Raw genomic sequence first — 21,976 nt, forward strand, 5'->3', positions numbered from 1 at the left:
TAGCCTATAGCACATCCACTCTGGATCTGCAAAGCTTATGCTGTAAACATGCATCATCACATGAGCATGTTTCTTATCAATCTTAAAAGTAAAACGCTAGTTATGCAACGAAATCCCCATATCACATTTTTAGCGAATTGAATGGTCCCACCTGAAACACTGTTAGCTTCGGAAGTAAACCAATTCACAATCAGTGGCATAGACCGTGCCAAGCTTTAGTGCCGCATGTGACACAAAAATGTCCTAACTAGGGAAGCAAACTTAATCGATCGTGTTGATTAAAGCACTTAAGTACGGGAGAAATTATCAATCAAAGAAAGTCACTCGAAAGGGAAGTTTTCTCGCTGAACGAATATGACTTTTTATTGGGCGTTCCGCAATGTAAGGCCGAAGACATTCACTCCGTGATCGGTACAGAAGCATTTGCTTAGCAGTCGGTCGTGCGTGCTAAAAACAAAGGTGGCTTAGAAACGCGATAGATTCGCCTTTGCACGGAGTACTTACACTCAAAATCGTGTCAACATAAAGCGACTATGGCCCACCTTGCTAGCAGCAATATTAAACTTTATCCGTGTAGTTGTCGCACCCGTGCACCAACCGAAAGCGTTGCTGCAAGCCCTTCCGCCGTCAACTTTGAGTCGCTGTTGAGTCTCAAGAACTGTTCTATGCCACTGAGCACATACACAAGCACAGGAAATATTACTCGGTTCCAAGTACAAGTGAAGAACCCGGGGCGGAGAGCCCTGAATGCCAAACGACCTGCGTCGGGCGACGGCGACCGACTGCGTAGTACACAAGTTGCGCTCCTTCGACGCCTGCATCGCTGCGGCGGGTGATCGTAGCTACTCGTAGCAGATCGTGTCACCTCTTTTGCTCGTATTAGAACACTAGAGACGCGTAATACTCCTGCTGCCGAAGTTTATAAGCCTACGTTCGCGGCCAACGCATTTACACAGAGCCAACGCCCAGCGAACCTATCCCCCTCGTTCTCTTTCGGCGACCGGCCGCCAGGGCGGTGACACCCTCGCTGAAACTCCTCAATAGTTTTAACTGGCAGCTGAAAGAATGTGGGCGCCGCACGAAGACCGTTAGGAGCGTACGAGTAAGTAAGACGCCACAGACCCCTGCACCCCAGAGTTCTTTGCGCGGCCACCGCCTCAGCCGCGACTACAGCGTCACACGGAGCCTTCCAGTGCGTTGCGGTGGATGCGGGGCATTCACTCCTCTAAAGATCCAGGCTGAATTGCCCGCCCGCGGAGAAATGCGGCACTGTCGGCCTCTGGTGGCACTGGCTTGAACCGCCAAGCTGCATGCTCCAGGATGTCGTGCGTAAAAACAGGTCAGCCGATGTGGTTTCATGACGGATGAATGTAGCGTTTTCTCCTTCCTTGAGCAGAATGACACACATATGGCGCAGCAAGAAGGACACCAGGGTGAAATGTCACTCGGCGTTAACGCGAACCGTCGTAGACAACCGTCCTCGACCCCGCATCCTTCGAAGTTATTGAGGAAAGTGAGCAATTTCCATTGTTTCAGCGAGCGAAAGAGACAGCTGAGCGCTCTCCCGCCCGAACGGCCGTGATATTTTGAGCGGATGTGTTGGCTTGGGTTGACGCAATCTGAGTGAGATGGCGGTTCTCGAGAGGCCGAGAATTATTGTTTATTGTGAAGGGGTACCTCACAACAAACACCCTCCCGTAAAAACAAAGTAATACAAGTAAATAATAATGGAAAATAAGGATTTCATTCGTTAGGCAGCAGCCCATATCCCGAGACTTTCCGCCTCGGAGAGAAAGCAACGACGACGTACGCATCAAGAGAAGGGGCAATTTATAGGCATACAGGCGCTCTTCGTATTTAATAATATGCAAAACTTTATCATCATCATCATTCATCATTTATTTTCCTTGAGGGCCCATGGGGCATTATACAAGGGGGTGGCGATAGAACAAAAAGAAATAGAACAGTAAACACAATTATAACATTGTAAGCTAGCTAGGTAGGTAGGTTAGATAAAGAGAGGGTAATGGCTTCAACAAATTTAGCAGTATCATTAATAGAAACGATGTTATGAGGTAGTGAATTCCAATCCTCGGTGGCCAATGGATGTGGAAGTCTGGTGAGAAACAGTTGATGATCGAATTGGACATAATTTACATAGGTGATCTAGACGCGAGAAAATACGATGGGGAGGTGAAAGCAGTGATTCTTTGAGGTGGCTATTGTGATAAAAAATTCGATGGAGGAGAGGAAGGCGTGATACTCGGCGGCGAAGGGAAAGTGAATGAAGGTTAGCTGATTGGCGTAATCCTGATATGCTGGTATATGGTGAGTAGTTGTTGTAAATTTATTTATCTATTTATTTATTTATTTATTTATTTATTTATACAGTATTTACATCGCCCAGAGGGCATTACAGTACGGGGGTTAAAATACATAAAAGATGGTTGCATCACACTTGTTAAACGCAAGCAAAACATAGTGCTTGAAAGCACCAGTATACAAAAAAAAATGCAAAAAACATCAAAGATCTCTTGCAATAGAAAAGGATTACAATCAGCAAGCACATTACAAATCAATAACCTAACAGAAAACACGATACAAGTATAACTAATAAACACAATACAGGATATTGCACACTGAGGGAGTTTTATAGGTCCGATAGGAGAGAAGAAAAGCTGGCATCTGAGGTTTCTGTCACCAAAAGTTCAGGAAGGGCATTCCACTTATGAATGCTCTTTGGAAAAAAGGAATGTTTAAACAGTTCTGTTCTACATCTAATTTATTTTATTTTAAGCGAATGATCTATCCTTGAGGAAATGTATTCAGGACTATGAAGATACTTATCCTTGTTAATGCGTGTGTTTTGTAGGAAAATACTTCTAAAAAGTCTTAATCGCAAACACTTTCGTCGTGAAGCCAGCAAGTGCCAGTCAAGTTGCTCTTTAAGTTTGGTGACGCTTGACCGGAAGGCGTAGGTATTTGTAAAAAAGCGCGAAGCTCTATTTTGTGCGCGTTCAATTGTTGAGGACAAGTTGAGGAAATGAGGGTCCCACACTGAGCACACGTACTCTAAGATAGGCCTAACGTTAGTAGTGTATAGCAAAGCTTTTATATCCTCAGGAGCCATTTTAAAATTCATTTTTATAAAGTTTGGGACACGGTTCGCCTTAAGTGTTACTGTGTCCACGTGCTTGGCCCAGGAAAGAGTGCTGCTAAAATAGACCCCTAAATACTCTACCTCCGTAACCTCTTTAAGATCAATGCCGTTTAGATTATACCTTGATAGAAAAGGGTTGCGTTTTTTGGTAAACCGAATATAATTGCATTCATTAATGTTTAGGCACATTCCCCACCTGTTACACCACGCCGCCACAGTTTCAAGGTCAGTCTGGAGTAAGTAGGAATGATCGTCGTTGCAAACTTGACGGTAGATAACGCAATCATCCGCGTATAAACGAATTCTAGATGTTAAGTTTTGAGGAACGTCATTAATATAAATTAAAAAGAGAAGAGGTCCAAGTACGCTCCCCTGGGGAACTCCTGACGTAACCGCTGCATACGTGGATTTAACACCATTGACAACTACACACTGAGTACGATCAGTTAAATAATCTTTCAGCCACTTGATAAGATAACCAGGTAACCCCAAGGATGACAATATGTGCATAAGAAGGGAGCGGGTCACTTTGTCAAAAGCTTTTTGGAAGTCTAAAAGCAAGCAGTCAGTTTGTATATTTTTATCTAATGAGAGAAAAATATCATGAACAAATTCAATCAACTGCGTAGTGCACGACAGACCCGAGCGAAAACCATGCTGCTGCGGGGTAAAATAATTATTTAACTCTAGATGAGATACAATATTTGAGTATATGATGTGTTCTAGCAGTTTGGAACAAACACTAGTCAGAGATATTGGTCTGTAATTAGATACCTCGCGTTTAAGACCTGCCTTATGGACGGGTGCAATATAAGCAGTCTTCCAATCCGACGGCAGCTTGCTCGAGAAAAGCGATTTGTTAAACAATATAACTAGGAATGACGTAATCGCGGTAGCACACGATTTTACCACGTGGTTAGGAATTCCATCGGGTCCGGTGGCTGAATGAGGTTTTAAATTACAAAGAAGTTTAAGTACACCATTGTCCTATATTACAAATTCTGGCATCCCATTAAGTTCTGACATAGATGGGGCCAATTCGTCTGTCTCTGCTGGACTACAAAAAACAGACTGAAAAAAATCATTGATGCAAACCGCCCTCTCTAGGTCGTCCGAAGTCAATTCATTGCTTTAAAGTATGGGGGTATACCTATGCTTTCGTTATTACCCGTTCTTTTCACAATTTTTCATAATTCTTTCGGGTTGTTAAGCAACCTGGGACCCAGGGCAGAGAAGAAATGCAGTTTAGCTTCCTTAACCTCTTTTTTAAAGGGGTAATCGAGGCGTCTGAGTTCACTTTTCGTTGCCGGGTTTTTTGTTTTTTTATACTTAAGAAACAGACGTCGTTTTTTATTTAGGAGGCAACGCAAGCTTCTGTTTGTCCATGGTTTATCGTGTCTACGCCTTCCTGATAACATTTTACAGGGAACATATTTATCGATAAGAGCCATAAGTACACTTTTAAACAACAACCACAAATCTTCAATGTCAAGTGCCGTACATGAGCATTCAAACTCGGGGAGGAAAGCCAACAGGTAAAAAGACAAGTTATCATAATCACCCCGATCGAAAACATACACTTTATTTGGGGCGTGACTTGATGATGACATCGCGCTTACACGTTATTTGTGTAACTAAAACTTCATGGTCACTGAGGCCCGGTGTCGTCATCACTGAGGACACACTAGAAGGACGATTTGTAAAAAAAAGATCTAGAATAGATTCTCGTGCACTATATCTTGTTGGAAGGGACACAAACTGTTGCAACTCATGAGTGTTTATCAGTTCATCAAACGTGATATAAAGAGAGAGTGAATTACGCAAATTAGGTATATTTTCCACTCAATCTATATCGGGAAGATTAAAGTCTCCACTAAGTATGACGTCATCAGGGGGTTATTGCTGACAAAGTATTAGATAAAGACAAAAGGGGATCCAGTGCATTATTACCCGGTGGTCTATAAAATGAGCCGACTGTGAGAAATTTCGAGCCTCGCAGTTTGATTTTACACCAAACAGATTCGCAAATACAGTCGTGAAATTCAAGGGCTGTGCTTGGTAGGTCTGTAGACACAAGTAAGAACAAACCCCCGCCCCTTAGATTTCTATCTTTGCGGTAGACCTCATAGTTAGCTGGAAATATTTCAGAGCTGTCTATAGAACCATCAAGCCACGACTCCGTACCAATAACCACATCAGCCTGTGTTGAATTCAGAAGAAAGGCAAGTTCGTCTTTTTTTGTTTTTAACACTTCTGCAGTTGACAGTTTGAAGACTAGATTTTGAAAGCTAAGTTCTCTATTTCCGCTTGTATGCTGTGGTGGTTAGCGGGCACTTTCTAACAGTGTCATTATCTGGATCGTACATATACGTTTTGTTGCCTATAGTTAACTTGTTGTATCGCAGTTTAAATTGCGCGTTGTGCTCACTGGCGTAGTCTAGAAGTCTGCGTCTTGCAAACTGTACTGCAGGTGAAAAATCGTCGCTTATAGAAAAACTACTTCGTTTTAGTTTGAAGGCCTTAGAAGGAACCCTTTGCTTGTCTTTAAATGACAGGAACTTCGAAATCAGAGGGCGGTTTTTATCAGCAGCAAAGAGGCCAATCCTGTGTGCTCGTTCAATGCTAGTAGCTTCAAGGTGTATATCGAGCTTATCGGCGAAAAAAGATAAAGCCTTAGCCTCTGAAGCTTCCCATGTTTCAGCCGCCACGTCGGGCAAACCGTAGATGAGCAGGTTGTTTCTCCGAGATTGATTTTCCAGTTCTTCTTGACGTAAAGCTGTTGTTTTAAGCTGCGTATCGAGTTCCCGATTTGACGCTTTAAGTTCTTCAAGTTCTCCCCTCAGTGGTTTAATTGTAGCCACATCGCTCTCAGTTATGACTATACGAGAAAATAAGCCCTCCAGTTTTCTTTCGAATGTCGTTTGCAAATCTTTGATGGCTTTCAGTTTGTTTATTACAGTCTTTTGTCCTTCGTGCATACCAGGAATTATTTGCATTGCTTCAACTAGCTGATTTGCTTGCGCGGCAGAAAGAGGGCCGGGATTTAATTCAACGTCACCGCACAGCAGTAGCAATAAGAAATAGAAAGCGTAATTGTGCAACAACACAAAACTTCTCCAAAATCGGCAGGTCAAGCCGCGTGATCTAACGTTAGCAAATACAACATGGTGTGGAACCGGCAGAAGAGCAAAACGAAATCTAGAACATTTAGAGAAGCTGGCACCACCAAACTGTGATGCTGAACGAGACATGACTGACCGCGAAGTCGTTACACTGGGGTACTAAATCCGCTGAAACATATACCCTGTCAAGCCTGGCATGACCTCTGCCTTGGTGGTGCGTGTAAAGGACCCGATGTCCCGGTGTTATGCAGGGTGCCAGGTCTTCGAGCCCTTTATCTTGAATCAACCGATTTAAAGCTTCACTAGAACTATCACTATTTCGTCTTTGATTTGTACCGTCTTCTGGCATACAGACACAATTAAAGTCTCCCAGCAATATCGTAAATCGGTCACTGATTACAAATCTCAATATATTTAAAAAAGGCGCGTCGCTCACTCTCCACTTTGGCGCATAAATGCACATAACCCTCCACTTTTGATTTAGGAAAACAATATCACAGAAAACAAGCCTTCCCGATTCACACGATACAACGTTCGCTTCGATGAGCCCAGCAGCTTTCCTCAAGAACAGACAACATTCCCCAGATCTACCTACACCATGGCTGGCGCAGACCTTGTACCTCGACGTAAACGGTTTCACCAGGAACTCGGTCTGACATTCACTCTCGACCTTCGTCTCCTGAACCGCCCAAAACGTCTAGGTCACTCTCTAGGAGTAGGCGACTCAGCTGACACTGTCGGCGGCGTGCCGCAAGTCCTTTGACGTTAAGGGTCCCTATGCGCAGACCAGACGTTAGTTGTGCCGTTTTTTTACAGCGTCAGACCCAGCTTCCGGCGATTACCCTTTATGTCATATCTTACCAGGGTCGCTACTCACTGCGACAGACCCCCGTTGCGGGTCAGCGACGAAGACCGCAGTTTGCTGACGTAGCGACCTTTTTTTTTCAATCAGCTGAAACTCCCACTTAGACCACTGCTGTACTACCGGTGCGACGTTTTTCGGAGACTCGTCGGCCAGTCGTCGTTTCACCATTGAGGGATCCAATTCCATGGCTGGCTCACACTCGATGGCTGCTGCCTCGGTGCCGGTGCTTCCCTTCGCCATCACCGCCACTGCCTCCGGTGAAGGTTTTCCAGGCGTTGTCGCCGGCCCTCTTTTGCGCTGGCTTCAGGAGCCGCCTCCGTGCGCTTCTCGTCCTGAACTGTCGCCTCCGCCCTCTTTTTGTCATGTCTTTCGACTGTCGCCTTGTCCTGCTGTGCCCTTTCAAACGGCGTCGACGATGTTGCAGCCTCCTCTGCTTCCGCCTCATCCATGATGAGGTCGCATCCCTCTTCGCTCGCTCGGCTGACTACAGCACTCGCGTACGTGCGTGCACAGTCTTTGGCTTCAAATGGCCGAAGCCACGGCATTGCCCGCACCGAGTTACACGGCAATCGCGTCGTATATGTCCTTGCCTTCGGCACCGCAGGCATAGCGGTGCCCGCCCGGGAACGACAATGAGGATCGTGCCCCCCTGAAGCCTTAGCTGATGAGGTAGGTTCTCCGGCGTCTTGCCTTCCTTGAGTGTCAGTTTAGCGATCCTGGTGGTCGACTCGATGTCTTCGAAGCCTTCCACTCGCCACTTCTCTTTGGTCACCTAGTGAACTGTGCCGTACTCTTCCAGTGCCTTCCGGAGAGTGTCGTTGGATACGTCGAACGGGAACCAATGTAACTTGGCCCGAACTTCCTGCCGGTTGGGGTCTACGGGGACGCACAGCTTTCCCTTCACCGTGAGTCGGCCGAGCTGTAAGGGGTATTTACATGAGGGAGAAATCCCGTGGATTTCTCCCCGGCACGCGCGCATCAAGAGATGAAAACGCGAGGCTTTTGCACATCGCAAAGCCTGACGTTTTCGTCGTGGGATGCGCGTGCCGGGGAGAAATCCCCGGGATTTCTCCCTCGTGTGAATATTCCTGTGGCAGTCGTTCTTTCGCTGCCACACCTTTTAGGCTACAGAGCCACACGTGTCTCATTTGGCACACAACTAGCCTCCTACATCCTTATGAAGGTCCGCTTTTTCAAGAGGCTCCTTGAAGTCGACGATCCTTATAGGCTTGGCGTTTACATCGCAGTGAAGGTAGACTTGGTTTTCTCCCTTGTCTCCAGCCGGCAACGTCGGCAGCACGATCCGATAGTTGGCAGGAATGCCAAAAGGCATTCCTGCCGACTATCCGTGGTGCCAAGAGGCACCACGGTTGGCGTCGGCCGTTATTACCTCGCTATCAGAGCGAGCCATCGCGCGTCCGGATTCTTCGACTGCCGAGCGCTATCTCCACTCGGCCACGCACGCGGTCGCTCGCCGACGCGTGCGTGGCATTACTCCCCCCTTTAAAAAGGCATCGTCTCGGTGCCAAGTGCAAGGCAACAAAGCAGAGCAAGACAAACGGAAGAATGGGAAAATACGGATGCTAGCAAAACACAATCCTATCGAGTGTTTCACAATATCACCGTTCGCAGTCTTATCGCGCGTAGTACGGCTTGAGGCGCACGACGTGGACGACTTCTGGTCGTGGAGGGCGGCGTGATGAAGTCCGTGTTCCGTCGGGCATCACCTCATAGTTCAGATCACCGAATCGACGAAGTACTCGCTTAGACCGCGTCGTCGTATTGGGGTCCAAACCTGCACACGGTCCCCAGGCTTGAAGCGAACGTCGATCCGGCGAATTGCCGGATCAATAGCGTCGACACGTAGTTGATCTTGAATTCGGAGTCGGGCGAGCTGGCGAACTTCTTCGGGTAGTTCAGCAATCATCTGGGCGTTAAGGATCCCATCGTCAGCTGCATGGTTCGTGGGGTAACATCGCGTCGAGTATGATCGTTGCTTTGCTGCCATGCACCAGCTGAAACGGGGTTATTCCTGTGGTCTCTTGCACCGCCGTGTTGTAAGCAAACATGACGTAGGGTAACACCTAGTCCTAAGTCTTGTGTTCTACGTCGACATACATGGCGATCATGTCGGCGATAGTTTTGTTTAGCCGTTCTGTTAGCCCATTTCTCTGCAAACGGTACGCAGTGGTTCGACGGTGACCGGTGCCACTGAGACGAAGGATCTCTTGCGTCAGCTGGGCCATGAACGATGATCCACGGTCTGTAATGAGGACTTCGGATGTGCCGTGCCGGAGGACAATGGACTTGATGAAAAAACTTGGCGACTTCAACAGCCGTTCCTGATAAAAGGGCTTTCGTCTCGGCGTACCATGTGAGATAATCTGTGGCGACAATTATCCAGCGGTTTCCTGACGTTGACGGCGGTAAAGGGCAAAGTGAATCCATTCCTGTCTGCTGGAACGGCGTGGACGGGGGCGATCGAGATCGGATGCAGAAGTCCTGACGGCTTTGTCGGCGGTTTGTTGTGTCACTGACAATAATAATAATAATAATAATAATAATAATATTAATGCATTTTATTTCCATCAATGGTACATCAATGGAGGAGACCATGGAAAAAAGCTGTGTCGAGACAGCTTGACGAGCCCATGGCTCAATTATTGTCAATGAAATACAACTTGGTGGTGCAAAAAATGTGACAAAAGCAAACATGTAGAAATTATACAATCATAATACAAGCACTGTCTGAAAGCAAAAATAGTGGTTTTATTATGGTTTCAGATCTAAAAACACACCGCGAAGTTCAGAGAAAGACATTTCTGCAATGTTAAATTTTTTTTCATCTAGCCAATTTAGTATTTTAGGGAGCGTGTATTTTAATATTTGATACCCATAGTTATTATTATACATTTGGAAACTTTCCAGCATTCGACGTGTCGAGTAGTGTAGGTAGGTATACGGCACTGCAGGGAGGATAACTCAGAAAAGAAGCTTGAGTGTCTGCTTTGTTCCAACTTAAAAGAGGAAGTCAGCCTATAATTATATAGTTGTTTTATATCAAGTACTCGGAAGGTTTCAAATAATTGTTAAGTGTGAGAGTAATAGGAAACATTTGAAATAATTCTCAACATTTTTTCTGCAACAAATATAGTCTCTCGAGGTTTGTAAACGTGGTAGTGCCCCAAACAAGGTGGCAATAACTTAGACTGGAATAAAACAATGAGTTGTAAATTAATAATTTAACGCTAGTTGGGGGTATAAACTGATGACGATGTGTTAGACCAATAACACGTGATAATCTTGAAATAAAACTATGCACATCCGTGTCCCATAACATATTTTCTGAAAAGAGAACTCCCAAAGTCTTAAAGGAACTAAGCATTTCTATTGGGCATGAATTAAAAAAAATGTGTTTGTTTAATTCTATTATTTTATTTTGTGGCCGAAAAAGCACTGCTTTTGTTTTATTAGTATTGATCTTCAAGCAGTTACACTGTGCCCAAGCCTCAAGCTGAGTATAAGCCATGTTAGCCCTGTCTATCAACTCATTTTTGTTTGTACCTAAAAAAAACACTAGTATAATCTGCATAGATGATGAATTTTGTCACGGAGTTGATATTGATAATGTCATTTATGTAAATGTTGAAAAGGAAAGGTCCAAGTATGGCTGCCTTGTGGGACTCCGGCGGTAATATGCTTGATTTGAGAACTATAACCAGCTATATTTGCGTACTGTTTACGATGTTTCAAGTATAATTCTACTAGTTTTAAAGAAGTTCCTCGAATACCGTGGTATTCTAATTTTTTAAGAAGAATGTTGTGGTCTAAATAATCAAATTGGTGGCATGATCGAGTGTAGAGGTGAACGGACTTCGGCAGCCTCGGCCAGTAGTACTTTTCTCGAATCCTGGCGAGCGTCCCGCTGTAGCCAACGTGTCCAGCCGTTGGGTCGTCATGGCATCCTTGGAAAATTTTTTCCCCAAGACTGGAAGGAATAACCAACAGCCATGCTGTGTGATTATTGACGAAGTTCTTTTTGCCCTTGCCGTATGGAGAAGGTAGGCAGGATTCGTAAAAAAAGCACGGGGAACCACACTCGCTTGAACATCTAGGTGCTCGATGAGCGCTCGCAGTTCAGGGTCGTCACGCTGGAGTGCTGCCATGTCGCTGACATCCAGATCGCCAAGGAAACACTCATCGTCGTCGTCTTCGATGGAGGCAGGACCGGCCTCGACTGGGGTCCTTGACAGGCAGTCGGCGTCATTGTGCTGCCGGCCGGACTTGTACACCACGGTCATGTCGAATTCTTGCCGTCGTAGGCTCCACCGGGCTAGGCGTCCGGAGGGGTCCTTCAGATTCGCGAGCCAGCAGAGTGAGTGGTGGTCCGTGACGACGCGAAAAGGACTTCCATACAAATATGGGCGGAACTTCGGTATTGCCCAGACGACAGCAAGGCACTCATTTTCAGTTGTTGAGTAGTTCGTCTCCGCCTTAGGCAGTGTCCGACTCGCGTATGCAATGACTCGCTCTGCCAGTCTTGCATTTGGATCAGTACCGCGCCAAGTCCAGTGTTACTAGCGTCCGTGTGGATCTCTGTTTCAGCGAACTGGTCGAAACGGCCAAGAATTGGGGACGTCTGAAGTCTTCGTTTGAGCTCATTGAATGTCCTCTGGTGCTCTTCTGTCCATTCAAACTTCACGCGTCCTTCGTGAGGTTCATCAATGGTGCAGACAGTGGTGCAGACAGTGGTGCAGCGTTCCGCAAATCGTCTGTAGTAGGCACAGAATCCGAGGAATCTTCTCACGGCCTTCTTGTCAGACGGCGGCGTAAAAGCAGCCACGGCGCGAGTCTTCTCGGGGTTAGGGAGAACACCTTTGTTGTTCACGACGTGGCCAAGGAACTTAAGTTCACCATAGGCGAATCGACACTTCGTTGGTTTGAGTGACAGGCCGGCGGTCTTGATGGCTTGAAGCACAGCTCGAAGTCGTCTCAAGTGTTCGTCGAAATTACGTGAAAATACCACGACATCGTCCAGGTAGACAAGGCAGCTTTGCCATTTCAGACCTGCCAAAACGGTGTCCATGATACGCTGGAAGGTGGCTGGTGCCGTGCAAAGTCCGAACTTTGAATTTTGAATTCGTACAGTCCGTCGGGAGTGACGAAGCCGGTTTTCTCCCGGTCGCGTTCGTCGACTTCAATCTGCCAGTAACCACATTTCAGGTCCATCGACGAAAAGGATCGGGAGTGGTGCAGTCTATCTAACGTATCGTCGATGCGGGGGAGTGGATAGACGTCCTTCTTCGTCACAGCGTTCAGCCAACGATAGTCCACGCAGAACCGTAGGGTTCCGTCCTTCTTCTTTAGAAGGACGACTGGGGACGCCCGTGGACCTCTTAGGGTTGAATGATGTCGTCGTCGAGCTTTTCCTAAACTTGATCTTGAATCACCTTCCTTTCCTTTAAGGAGACTCGATACGGCGACTGGTGGACAGGGAGCGCGTTGCCGTCGGTAATAATGCGATGTTTCGCCATTGGTGTTCGGCGAACTTTCGATGATGTGGCAAAACAGTCACTGTATTCGGCGAGGAGATCAACCAGTTGCCGTCGCTTAGGAGCTGGGAGCTCGGGGTCGATGTCGAGCGGCGGCGGCGACGTACTCTTCTGCTGTGACGACGAGGTTTCCTCGGAGATTGCGGTGACCACAGCTGGCGCTTGAAGCTCCTCGATGTGGCCCATGGTGGTGCCCTTTGTTAGGTGCTGCGGCTCCTCTCGTAAGCTTGTTACGAAAACAGTTGTACGTCCTTCTTGGAGATCCGTTACGCCTCGTGCGACGCCATTGCCTTTTTCAAGGAGCAGTTGGATGCTGCCTTCCAGAGGAGCTTCGCCGTGCATGGCTGCGTCGGTTTTGACGGTGACGAAAACGCTCGACCGCGTCGGCAGGTTCACATGGTCGGCAAATAACTCGGATCACGGTTCACGTCGTGTTGGTCTCCACCGGCGGCAGAACAGGCTTTCGCAGCGTCAACTTGTTTGACCCGAGGTCGATGACGGCACAATACTTGCAGAGAAAGTCCATTCGAGGATAACGTCCCTTGAACAGTCTTGTAGAACGACAAACTTGACAGGACACGTCTCACCGTGGATCTCTACGCGAGCAGTGCATCTCCCGACTGGTGAAATCAGGTGTCCTCCGCCGGTTCCTATTTGTGGTCCATCCCACGGCGTCATGACTTTTCAAAGGCGGCGAGGGAGCCTCCCACTCAAGACTGAGTAGCCTGCTCCGGTGTCCACGAGTGCCGATGCGTTGAGGCCTTCGATAACAACGTTTAGGTTGTTGGGCACCGAAGCAGGAGCGTCGGAAGAGTGGGAGCGCTCCGTTGTTCATGGAGGCTCTTTACGTCGGTCGTCTTCGGCAACTCCACCTCCAGGGGTTGGCGCGCCTAGTTTCCCCGGCGAGGAGCGAGGGGCTACAGGCATTCATGTCGGAGTCGTTGCATCGGCGAAGCTGGACGTCGCGGCGATGGCGACCGGAACTCTCTGCGGGACGCAGGCTCGGAAGACTGGGGTCGTCGCAGGTACTCGTCGATATCGCTGGGACCTTCACCATGACGGGGGCGCGGGTTGCTCGGGTGGAACCCGCGAAGCCCGAGTCGTCAGTATGGGCATCGGCGGTAGGTGTGGTCTGCTTCCACGCAATGCAAGCACAGAGGGCGTCGCTCGAGCATTGGCCACACGTCGGTCTTCTGCGGTGCGCGAGGCTCCAGGCAGGCGTACTGCACCGGGTCGTCGTGGCGTCTGTCGTGCTGCGACGCAGGATACTGACGTCGGGGCGGCGCGACATAGGTGCAGAAGCGGCGGGGGTCTGTGGCTGGTTGGCCATCACCGTCTTCTTCGGCTTGGGCTTGGGCGGCGCGACATAGGTGCGAGGAGGAGGCGGTTGCTGTCGGGCCACTGCGGCGCAACTCAACGTCGGTGGTTCCAGAATGGTGCTCACGAGAACCTCTGGCTGCAGCGCTTGATAGACTCCTTCCCTGACAATCTCGGCGATTGAGGGCAAAGCTGGGCTTGCGGCGGCAGGTAGAAGCTTCTCGATCTCCTCCCGGACGACGTCCCGGATTATCTCGCGGATATCCGTGGTGTTGCAGCCGGAAGACGAAAAGGCAGCGAAGCCGGGAACTCGGTGATAGTGGGCGGCGTGTGCTTGAAGGGCACGTTCGATGTTGGTGGCCTCCGTGATGAAGCCTTCGACGGTTGTAGGCGGGCTCCGAACAAGGCCTCCGAAGATGTTTTCCTTCACGCCGCGCATCAGGATTCTCAGCTTCTTTGTTTCGGAGGCTTGAGGATCGGCGCGGTTGCTGAGTCGCAGGACATCTTCCACGAAGCTAAGGACGCCCTCGTTAGGGCCTTGGATCCTCGCTTGAAGAAGCTCTTCCGCGCGTTCTCCTCGATGTTGGTTCGTGAATTTTCTTCGCAACACAGCCTTGAGTTGCTCCCAGGAGGTGATCGATGCTTCGTGGTTCTCGACCCAGTTCCTGGCTGTTGTTTCCAAGGCGAAGTAAGCATTCTGGAGACATTGTTCCGGTGTCCACCCGTTATGACGGGCCACTCGTTCGTACTGTTGGACCCAGTCGTCGATGTCTTCGTGGCTTTCGCCGTGGAAGGGAGCCGGTGTCCGAGGAGCGACGGGCAGGTAGACGACGGCAGAAGCGGCGGGGGTCTGTGGCTGGTTGGCCATCGCCGTCTTCTTCGGCTTGGGCTTGTCCGGCAGCGAACCCAATTCAAGAGACTGGCCTCTAATACGGGGCTCAGCTCCCGGATGTAGCCTTCCGGGGCTGAGCACGTAGCTAGGCCGGGATGTCTTTGGAGAGGTACGCTCCCCGGGCATAGAACCTCCACCAAAATGTCACGACTGGCGATGTGACAAACAAGGAATAACTGAAGAAACTGAAACGTTTAATGGGGCGAACTTTCGCCCACAATAAAAAGCAAACAGAAGATAACAGCAAAGCGTCGCGCGTGTCGAAGTTGACGTGAAAGCAGAGTCGAACGCTGGGCGAGACCGACTGCAGATCGCTACTGGGAGCCCCTTATGTACGCGCGTTGGCTTCTGGAACGATCGGCCTAGAACGTTCGGCGACTAGAACATTCGGAACTCGAACAGTCGGGAATGCTCTCGAACTCACGAGAACGTAATGCTCAAAATATAAATACAAGGACATTCCACTGACTGGAATCCAACCTAGATTTTCCGCGCGACAGTGAAGCGCGGTAACCACTCGGCCACGCACGCGGTCGAGCGCCGACGCGCGTGGCAATATTCGGTGTGCCTGGGTTGACTGAAGTGACGTAATCTGAGCGAGAACAGCCATAGAGTGCGAAGGACGATCAATCTGAGAAGGCACTTCAGGACAAACAACCTCATACAAAAAGTGTACAAAAGAGTTGGGGGGGGGGGGGGGGGGGGGGGGGTCCGATTATCTAGGCAGCAGCGAGTTGCACGTCTGGCCCCTTTTCGCCTGGGAAAGAAAAGTCCAACGACGCACGAAACAAGGGACAATGACATTTCCCCTTCCTAGAAGGGAACATTAAAACTACGATGATTACTAAGAGGACATCATTAACATTACTTATCTCGAAATATGACGACATTAACTTTGAGGTTAAAGAGGAAGAAAAAAAAACTGAGCGTAAGTTGTTTTTTAATCGTTTTTATCATGGGCAGTGATAGCTCTTCCGCGTCACATTAGCTCTTTCTTTTCTGCATCAGATAGAAACAGCCACGTGCTAACTCTCACAGACCGGCTCGCGAGGGGTAGAGGAGAAAGAATACCAGCGTGAAATATTCCAAATGTTAGCGCATACGTCTCGCACAACAGTCGAATGGAAGACACTGGGGTGCGGTGCGCAGTCGTTCGAGCAGTCTGTTGACGTGAACGCGACCACAGCTGCAGCAGCTTCTTCACGGTAAGTGAGCTTTCGGACCCTTGTTTTTTTTTTATTATTCGCTGATAAAAATACAGACGTAGTGCATGATTGTAGAACTAACCACATCAGATAAGCGTGAAGGTAGAGCGTTCTCCGATCTTGTACGTAAAGCGCGAAATGCGTCGTATCTCGCGTAAACGCTATCCTGCTGGCAGCCGAAGAACTGCAACATCACGTTGCGGTCAATAGCGACGACCATGCAGGAGAAGCCGCTTGCTCAACGACGGAGTATCGGCTGGATCGGGGGACCCCGCATCAACTTTGCCTGTCGGGGGATTAACGCTTTTCGCCGCTCTTTCGCACTAGATTGACTGCCAAAATTATCAGCTATTCGGTGGCTCTTTTATTAGGAACGTGATGTCTACTCATGGAGTCACTAATGACTAATGGTTTCAGCAGTCGACTATCCGCGTTTGTAAATAAAAACAAAATAGCGATACGTTTTGATTGGTGCAGCGTTCTGCAGAATAAGCAAGTAAGTTGATCAAGATAAGCACTATGCTAACTAGATTTGTTCTAAACGTCGAGAGCTTTAGGTAAAAAATCGTCCCCCAATCAGCGGCAGAGTAGGAGCTTTCAAACCCTTCTGTGACGGTAATTGGAAGCGGCTTTTTGAAGTAGCTCACGTAAAGGGGCTGTGCAACACGTCTTTTTTGTTCATTCACTCCATACCGACTGAGATTAGACCTCGATGCTCACATGATACAAAATACGCATTCTTGTTTCTCGCTACGCAATGGCTTTTTTTTTTTTTTGTACCACGTTACGCTCGTGAACAATATGAAGAAGCCCAGGCGAGCATATGGCTCTGAAGAACTCCGCTTCTATCTAATGGAAGAATGCTGAGAATGCTGAGGCTACTGTGTGAACAAGCGGCATTTAACCTGCTTTTCGATTTTTCTTGTTACCTCCACTTGATCGGCAAACTATTCACGATTCACCACCGACAGCAAAAATTCGAGGTAAAAAAAGAAAAAAGAAACGCGTGTGACCAGTTATTCTTTAAATTCATTATCAAACACCCGAAAATTCGTCGCTCAAACTGCCTGCCCGGTGGTTTCAGCCATAGAGTTATTATAATAAACGCTAGAGGCTCAGCTGGCGCTAGTGTCTACGGGACTTCCGGTTGTAAATTGAAGCAGACAGCTTGCAGTCTACTTTGCCAGTCTTCCTGTGCACTCCTATGGGAAAACGCGCGTGAATTTCGTCTCGTCGCCGGAAAATGACATGAATAACTTTTGTTATTTCGCTTGTATCGGATAGTATGTACCTTTAGTAATATTGTGAAAGTGTAAGTGCTTTAGTTACAGCATTTTTTCTTTACCACTGAACGATGTTAAACTTAGCTATATTTCAGGCCCAAACCTCTGTTCCAGGGCAGGTGTGTAAAAACGAGCGACGGTTCTAAGCAAAATAATGATCGAAAGAAATGTAGAGTGTGTTCAAAGTTCGCCAGCATTCCGTTGGTGCATATATATTGCTTATATGCCTGTCCTCTCACTATATGAAAATAACTCCGTCGTGCATCTTTACGAGTGGTTAAAAAAACGTTCGAAACGTAAAGAATAAAGTACGTGGGCTACGAAAGGTGTGTTTTGTTATTATTTCCTATGTTGGGCAATTTTTATCGCGCACCTGTTCTTTGCCTTCCCTCTTTTTGCAAAGATTTGGAGCGTGCGGGTGACAATTTGAACACAGAACAAGCATCTTTGCACGTATTCACGAGCAGAAAGAATAAATCCGTACTTATTTATTGCAAATCGGACTATATTACGTGACTTTTAATTTATTGTGATTGTCTGCAAGCACAGTTACTTATCCAGTGTTAACGCGTAGTACTTGCCGTCTCTCTTCGTTTTCCATATGTCCTTCGTTCGTTTGGCCCGTATATCCCCCATGCTAGAAAGCGCCGACGCCGTGTTAGCGCTAACAGTGTCCGACAGTGCACATAAATACATGTACGAAGCGGTTTTAGCACCGTTTTTCATGCCACGATTTTAAAAATAAAAACGCCGTAACTGACCAATTGTTTCATTTTCGTGTCTGGGAAATGTTCCAATGTGTCTAGAATGTACGATTTATTCGTGATATTTGCTCTTATAATCGAGCGCAGAGAGGAAATGCACTCGCTTTTTTTCCGTAGAAATGCATTACCTGAAGTCAATTTCGGACTGTTTGCTGTCTGCTTCAATTTGCAACAGCACACCTGCGCCAGTTGAACCTCTAGCGTAGATTATAATAACGATATGTTTTCAGCCACGCATGATTTTGCCTTCTGTTGCGAATCGATTCTACATTCTGCGCTGAAATCAGCATTAAATGAGCAACACCTTGTCAAACGGACTGTGATGACCAGTAGTGAACAACCGCTGAAATTTCTATAATTGTTTAGATTCCTTCTAATAGGTAGGGCGGCAGCCTTCCAACCCACGCGCCTGCCGGTTTTTTTTTTTTTTCTTCTTTTTGTTTTGCTTTTTTTTGTTGTACAGAGCGCGACACTGTTAGCGCGAACAAGCGATCGCCGGTTTTTCCAGTTTTTCTTTTTGAAACCAAGGGGTGTCATCCAAGTTATTTTTTCTAAGGAAAGAGCTAATTTAGTTCTGTAATGTAAGCGATAAAATTTCGTGCTCGCTAATACTGTTTAGAAGTAAAATGCGAAAATGCGCCGATCTCGTGTTCGCGCTAACAGTGTCGCGATGTGTACGTTTTATAATCTGCTAATTAAGAGGAAATTGAAAATCTTCAAAACCCTTTGATCAGCACATACCATGATTGGTATTTGGGTAATCGTTTTTACCATAAACACTTTCATCTGCTCCAAGCATTTCGATGTACATCTTTGTTTTTATTTTTTTTATTTTTGTGAACAATCGCATTCGTACTTGATTATAATATATTTACGTAATATATCTTATCACAAGCTTATTGTGTGCTACTAACAGCAAGCGGCGTTTCCAATGTTAATTTGATACTATTTAATAAGTCATAAGTCTTATCTGTGCAATATATATATATATATATATATATATATATATATATATATATATATAATATTCTTCTGTCGGTCTTGATGTATCTAACAGATACAGCTTTACTCCGACTGTTAACTATTTATATAAACGTCTACCAAAAGAACGGCTTTGCTGTTTTTGACACATAAAACATAAATAATAAAAGAATTAATCAATTACTTTTTGCTTTATAATCTTTAATTCCTCTACAAGGAAGACGGAGATAACAGATATATTTTTCAGAGACGAGACATGTATTTGTTTCCGTAAGAAAAAGTTTTCGCTCTTTCAATGCCATCCATTTTTTTCTTTCTTTCGCTGCTAAAGCAGAGCAGAAACACTGCTGCAGGACAATAACCTTTTCTTTCTTCCTGCAGGTGACACAACCCATTCTGTGTGACAACCAAGTTAGAGCTTCATGATTAACGTCAACATGAATCCAATCACATTTCTGAACGAGATACACAAAAGAGGGGATCCAAGGACAAGGGACTACCCTCTGGTCGTCAACCCCTTCTTCGTCTTCCCCCTGATTCTAGGCTACCTGTACTTCGTCAAGGTGGCCGGTCCACGATGGATGAAGAACAGGGAACCCTTCGAGATCACAAACATCGTCCGCTTTTACAACCTCTGCATGGTCGCTGTCAACGCCAGGTTTCTCTACGTCCTTCTGAAAATGACCTACCTTCCAGGAGGACGGTACAGCCTCTGGTGTCAGGGAATAACAGGATATATGGACGAAGAGTTAACAAAGTACTACAAAAACGGATGGTTTTTCGTCGCGGTCCGGTACGTTGACTTCCTGGATACCGTTTTCTTCGTCCTCCGCAAGAAGTTCAGACAAATCACGCACTTGCACGTCATCCACCACACCATCGTGGCGGCAAACGTCTGGTTCTTTGCCTTGTTCGTTCCAGAAGGACACCCCGCTTTTGCACTGGCCATTAACGTGTTTGTGCATATCATCATGTACTCTTACTACTTCCTCGCTACCTTGGGTCCCGGAGTGCAGAAGTACCTCTGGTGGAAGAAGTACCTCACCACGTTGCAGATCACTCAATTTGTTCTTACCATACTCCACATGTCTATCCCTTTGTTCGTTAACTGTGGGTTCCCCAGACACCTTATCCTCCTTGGAAACGCGCAGACGTTCCTGATATTGTGTTTATTTGTTAACTTTTATATACACGCGTACAATCGAAAGAGTCCTTCAAAACGCGTTAAAAGTAGCACCGCGGAAAATCTTCAGCAGAATGGTGCAAACAAAAAGAACGCTTAGCATTTTGATAAAAATTAAAAATGAACAATTTGAGCGAGTACGAAGGAAAGACATTGCTAGCCTTTGGGCTGATTACCTCCGGCAGTTGTGTTATTTCTGCTCAGAAATTGTGCACTTAGAAAAAAATCAACAGCTTAATTTAAGGACCGAAAAAGGGTGAGTGCTGAGTCACCACATGTCGCAGGTCACATGCACATAAGCACTGGAATATCAATGATCACAGAAGACAATGTTGCCGCTCGGTGCTGTCGTGTCCCAACAACTTCATATGAGTATTTTGAAATAACGGGAGGTTTGCGCTCGCCTTGGTGAGCGGGCTCACAGAGATGCAGATAGGAATGACGGGCGACAATTCCTTGCACGAGGAATGCAATGTGAGCGTGCGTGCGGCTTACTCGCACACTCTAAGAAAAACAGGGTGTAGTCGGGTGCATCAGGCGCACATGCACCCTTTTCCTGAGAGATGCACCCTCCGTTATCCAGCCAGTGTACTCGTACACCGACAATAAGCATCCTCCTCCCCCTTGAAAACCTCTAGGTGTATCAGTGCACCGCCGTGCTAGCCACGCGCCCCGATCAGCTTGTGCTTGGATTCCCCCTTGCGGGTCACAGTTTGGGTTGGGCACTCTCTTGAGAAGTATGGAGCTATCCTGTTCACTCGGTATTGAGAGTAAAGTGGACGCTATGCTTGTTTTAGGCCAATCGGGTCTCCGGGTAGGACAACGTGACTACAGTCTCCAAGTTAGAGATAAGGCAGAGCACGGCACCCACCTGAAGGCCAAGGCCACGGATTGCATTCACTGCACTATTAACTTTGGGTCAAACTTTCAAGAAGAAGAAATGGGCGCCCCCCTTTTGGCCTTGAAGGGGCTGCTATTTTTCTACTCCGCTCTTTTTCTTTCTCTCCCTAAGTTGAAAGCGTGGATGAAGGTGCACAATCGCCGGACCAATGAACCGGAGGCTTTTTCATCCCTCGACTCCGCTGTCTGGGCGCGGGTAATGGCAAGAGCGTGATCATGTGGTAAAGGTTTCACGAATGACGTGGTATTTTTTCCGAACTCAGAATGTCTGCTTCCCAGCCTAGTTTCTTGTGTGCTGTGCTGCGACCAGCGGGGCTGCCGTAGATTTCGTCCGCGACAACGTATTCGAGTGGACCAAGATTTGCAGTGTTTGAATATCCTACGCGCATGTCGGCAACAAGCGATTTTTTCAAAAAAACCCAAGGACCCCTTTCTTTTCGTTTTTGTGTGGTTCTTCAGTGCCCGTGTCGACATATATATCGGATTACATATTTCAAGTCCGGTATTTTCATCATAAGTGCACTGCAACCTACTCCTTTGCAACAATTGACCGTTCCGCTTCGGATTACCTCTAGAATTAGGCAGTGACTATTTTCTACCAGCCGAGGGAATAATTTCCCCGAAATTCTGTCGGCAGTCGCCTGCCATTAGCTGTCTACAATCATGTGACTACTGCAGGTAGAATACTGACCTATTCTCCCGGTGTTTTGTGAAATCACGTTTTCGTTGATACATGTTTTGTAGACAAGTTT

The 21,976-nt window shown here is 47.1% G+C and overlaps 1 protein-coding gene across 1 annotated transcript; it reads left to right on the forward strand.

The window, feature by feature from the left end:
* Window positions 1-19,563: 19,563 nt before the first annotated feature.
* LOC115310988 (elongation of very long chain fatty acids protein AAEL008004-like) lies at window positions 19,564-20,424 on the forward strand. The gene has a single exon (XM_029969491.2). It carries the CDS (start codon window positions 19,564-19,566, stop codon window positions 20,422-20,424), a length of 861 nt encoding a protein of 286 aa, XP_029825351.2.
* Window positions 20,425-21,976: the final 1,552 nt, after the last annotated feature.

The sequence above is a fragment of the Ixodes scapularis genome, unplaced genomic scaffold (assembly GCF_016920785.2).
Source record: "Ixodes scapularis isolate PalLabHiFi unplaced genomic scaffold, ASM1692078v2 PGA_scaffold7__128_contigs__length_106722199, whole genome shotgun sequence".
Classification (NCBI taxonomy): domain Eukaryota; kingdom Metazoa; phylum Arthropoda; class Arachnida; order Ixodida; family Ixodidae; genus Ixodes; species Ixodes scapularis.

Coding starts and splice junctions, on each gene's coding strand:
- LOC115310988 (XM_029969491.2), top strand. CDS start 19,564: ATGATTAACGTCAACATGAATCCAATCACATTTCTGAACGAGATACAC.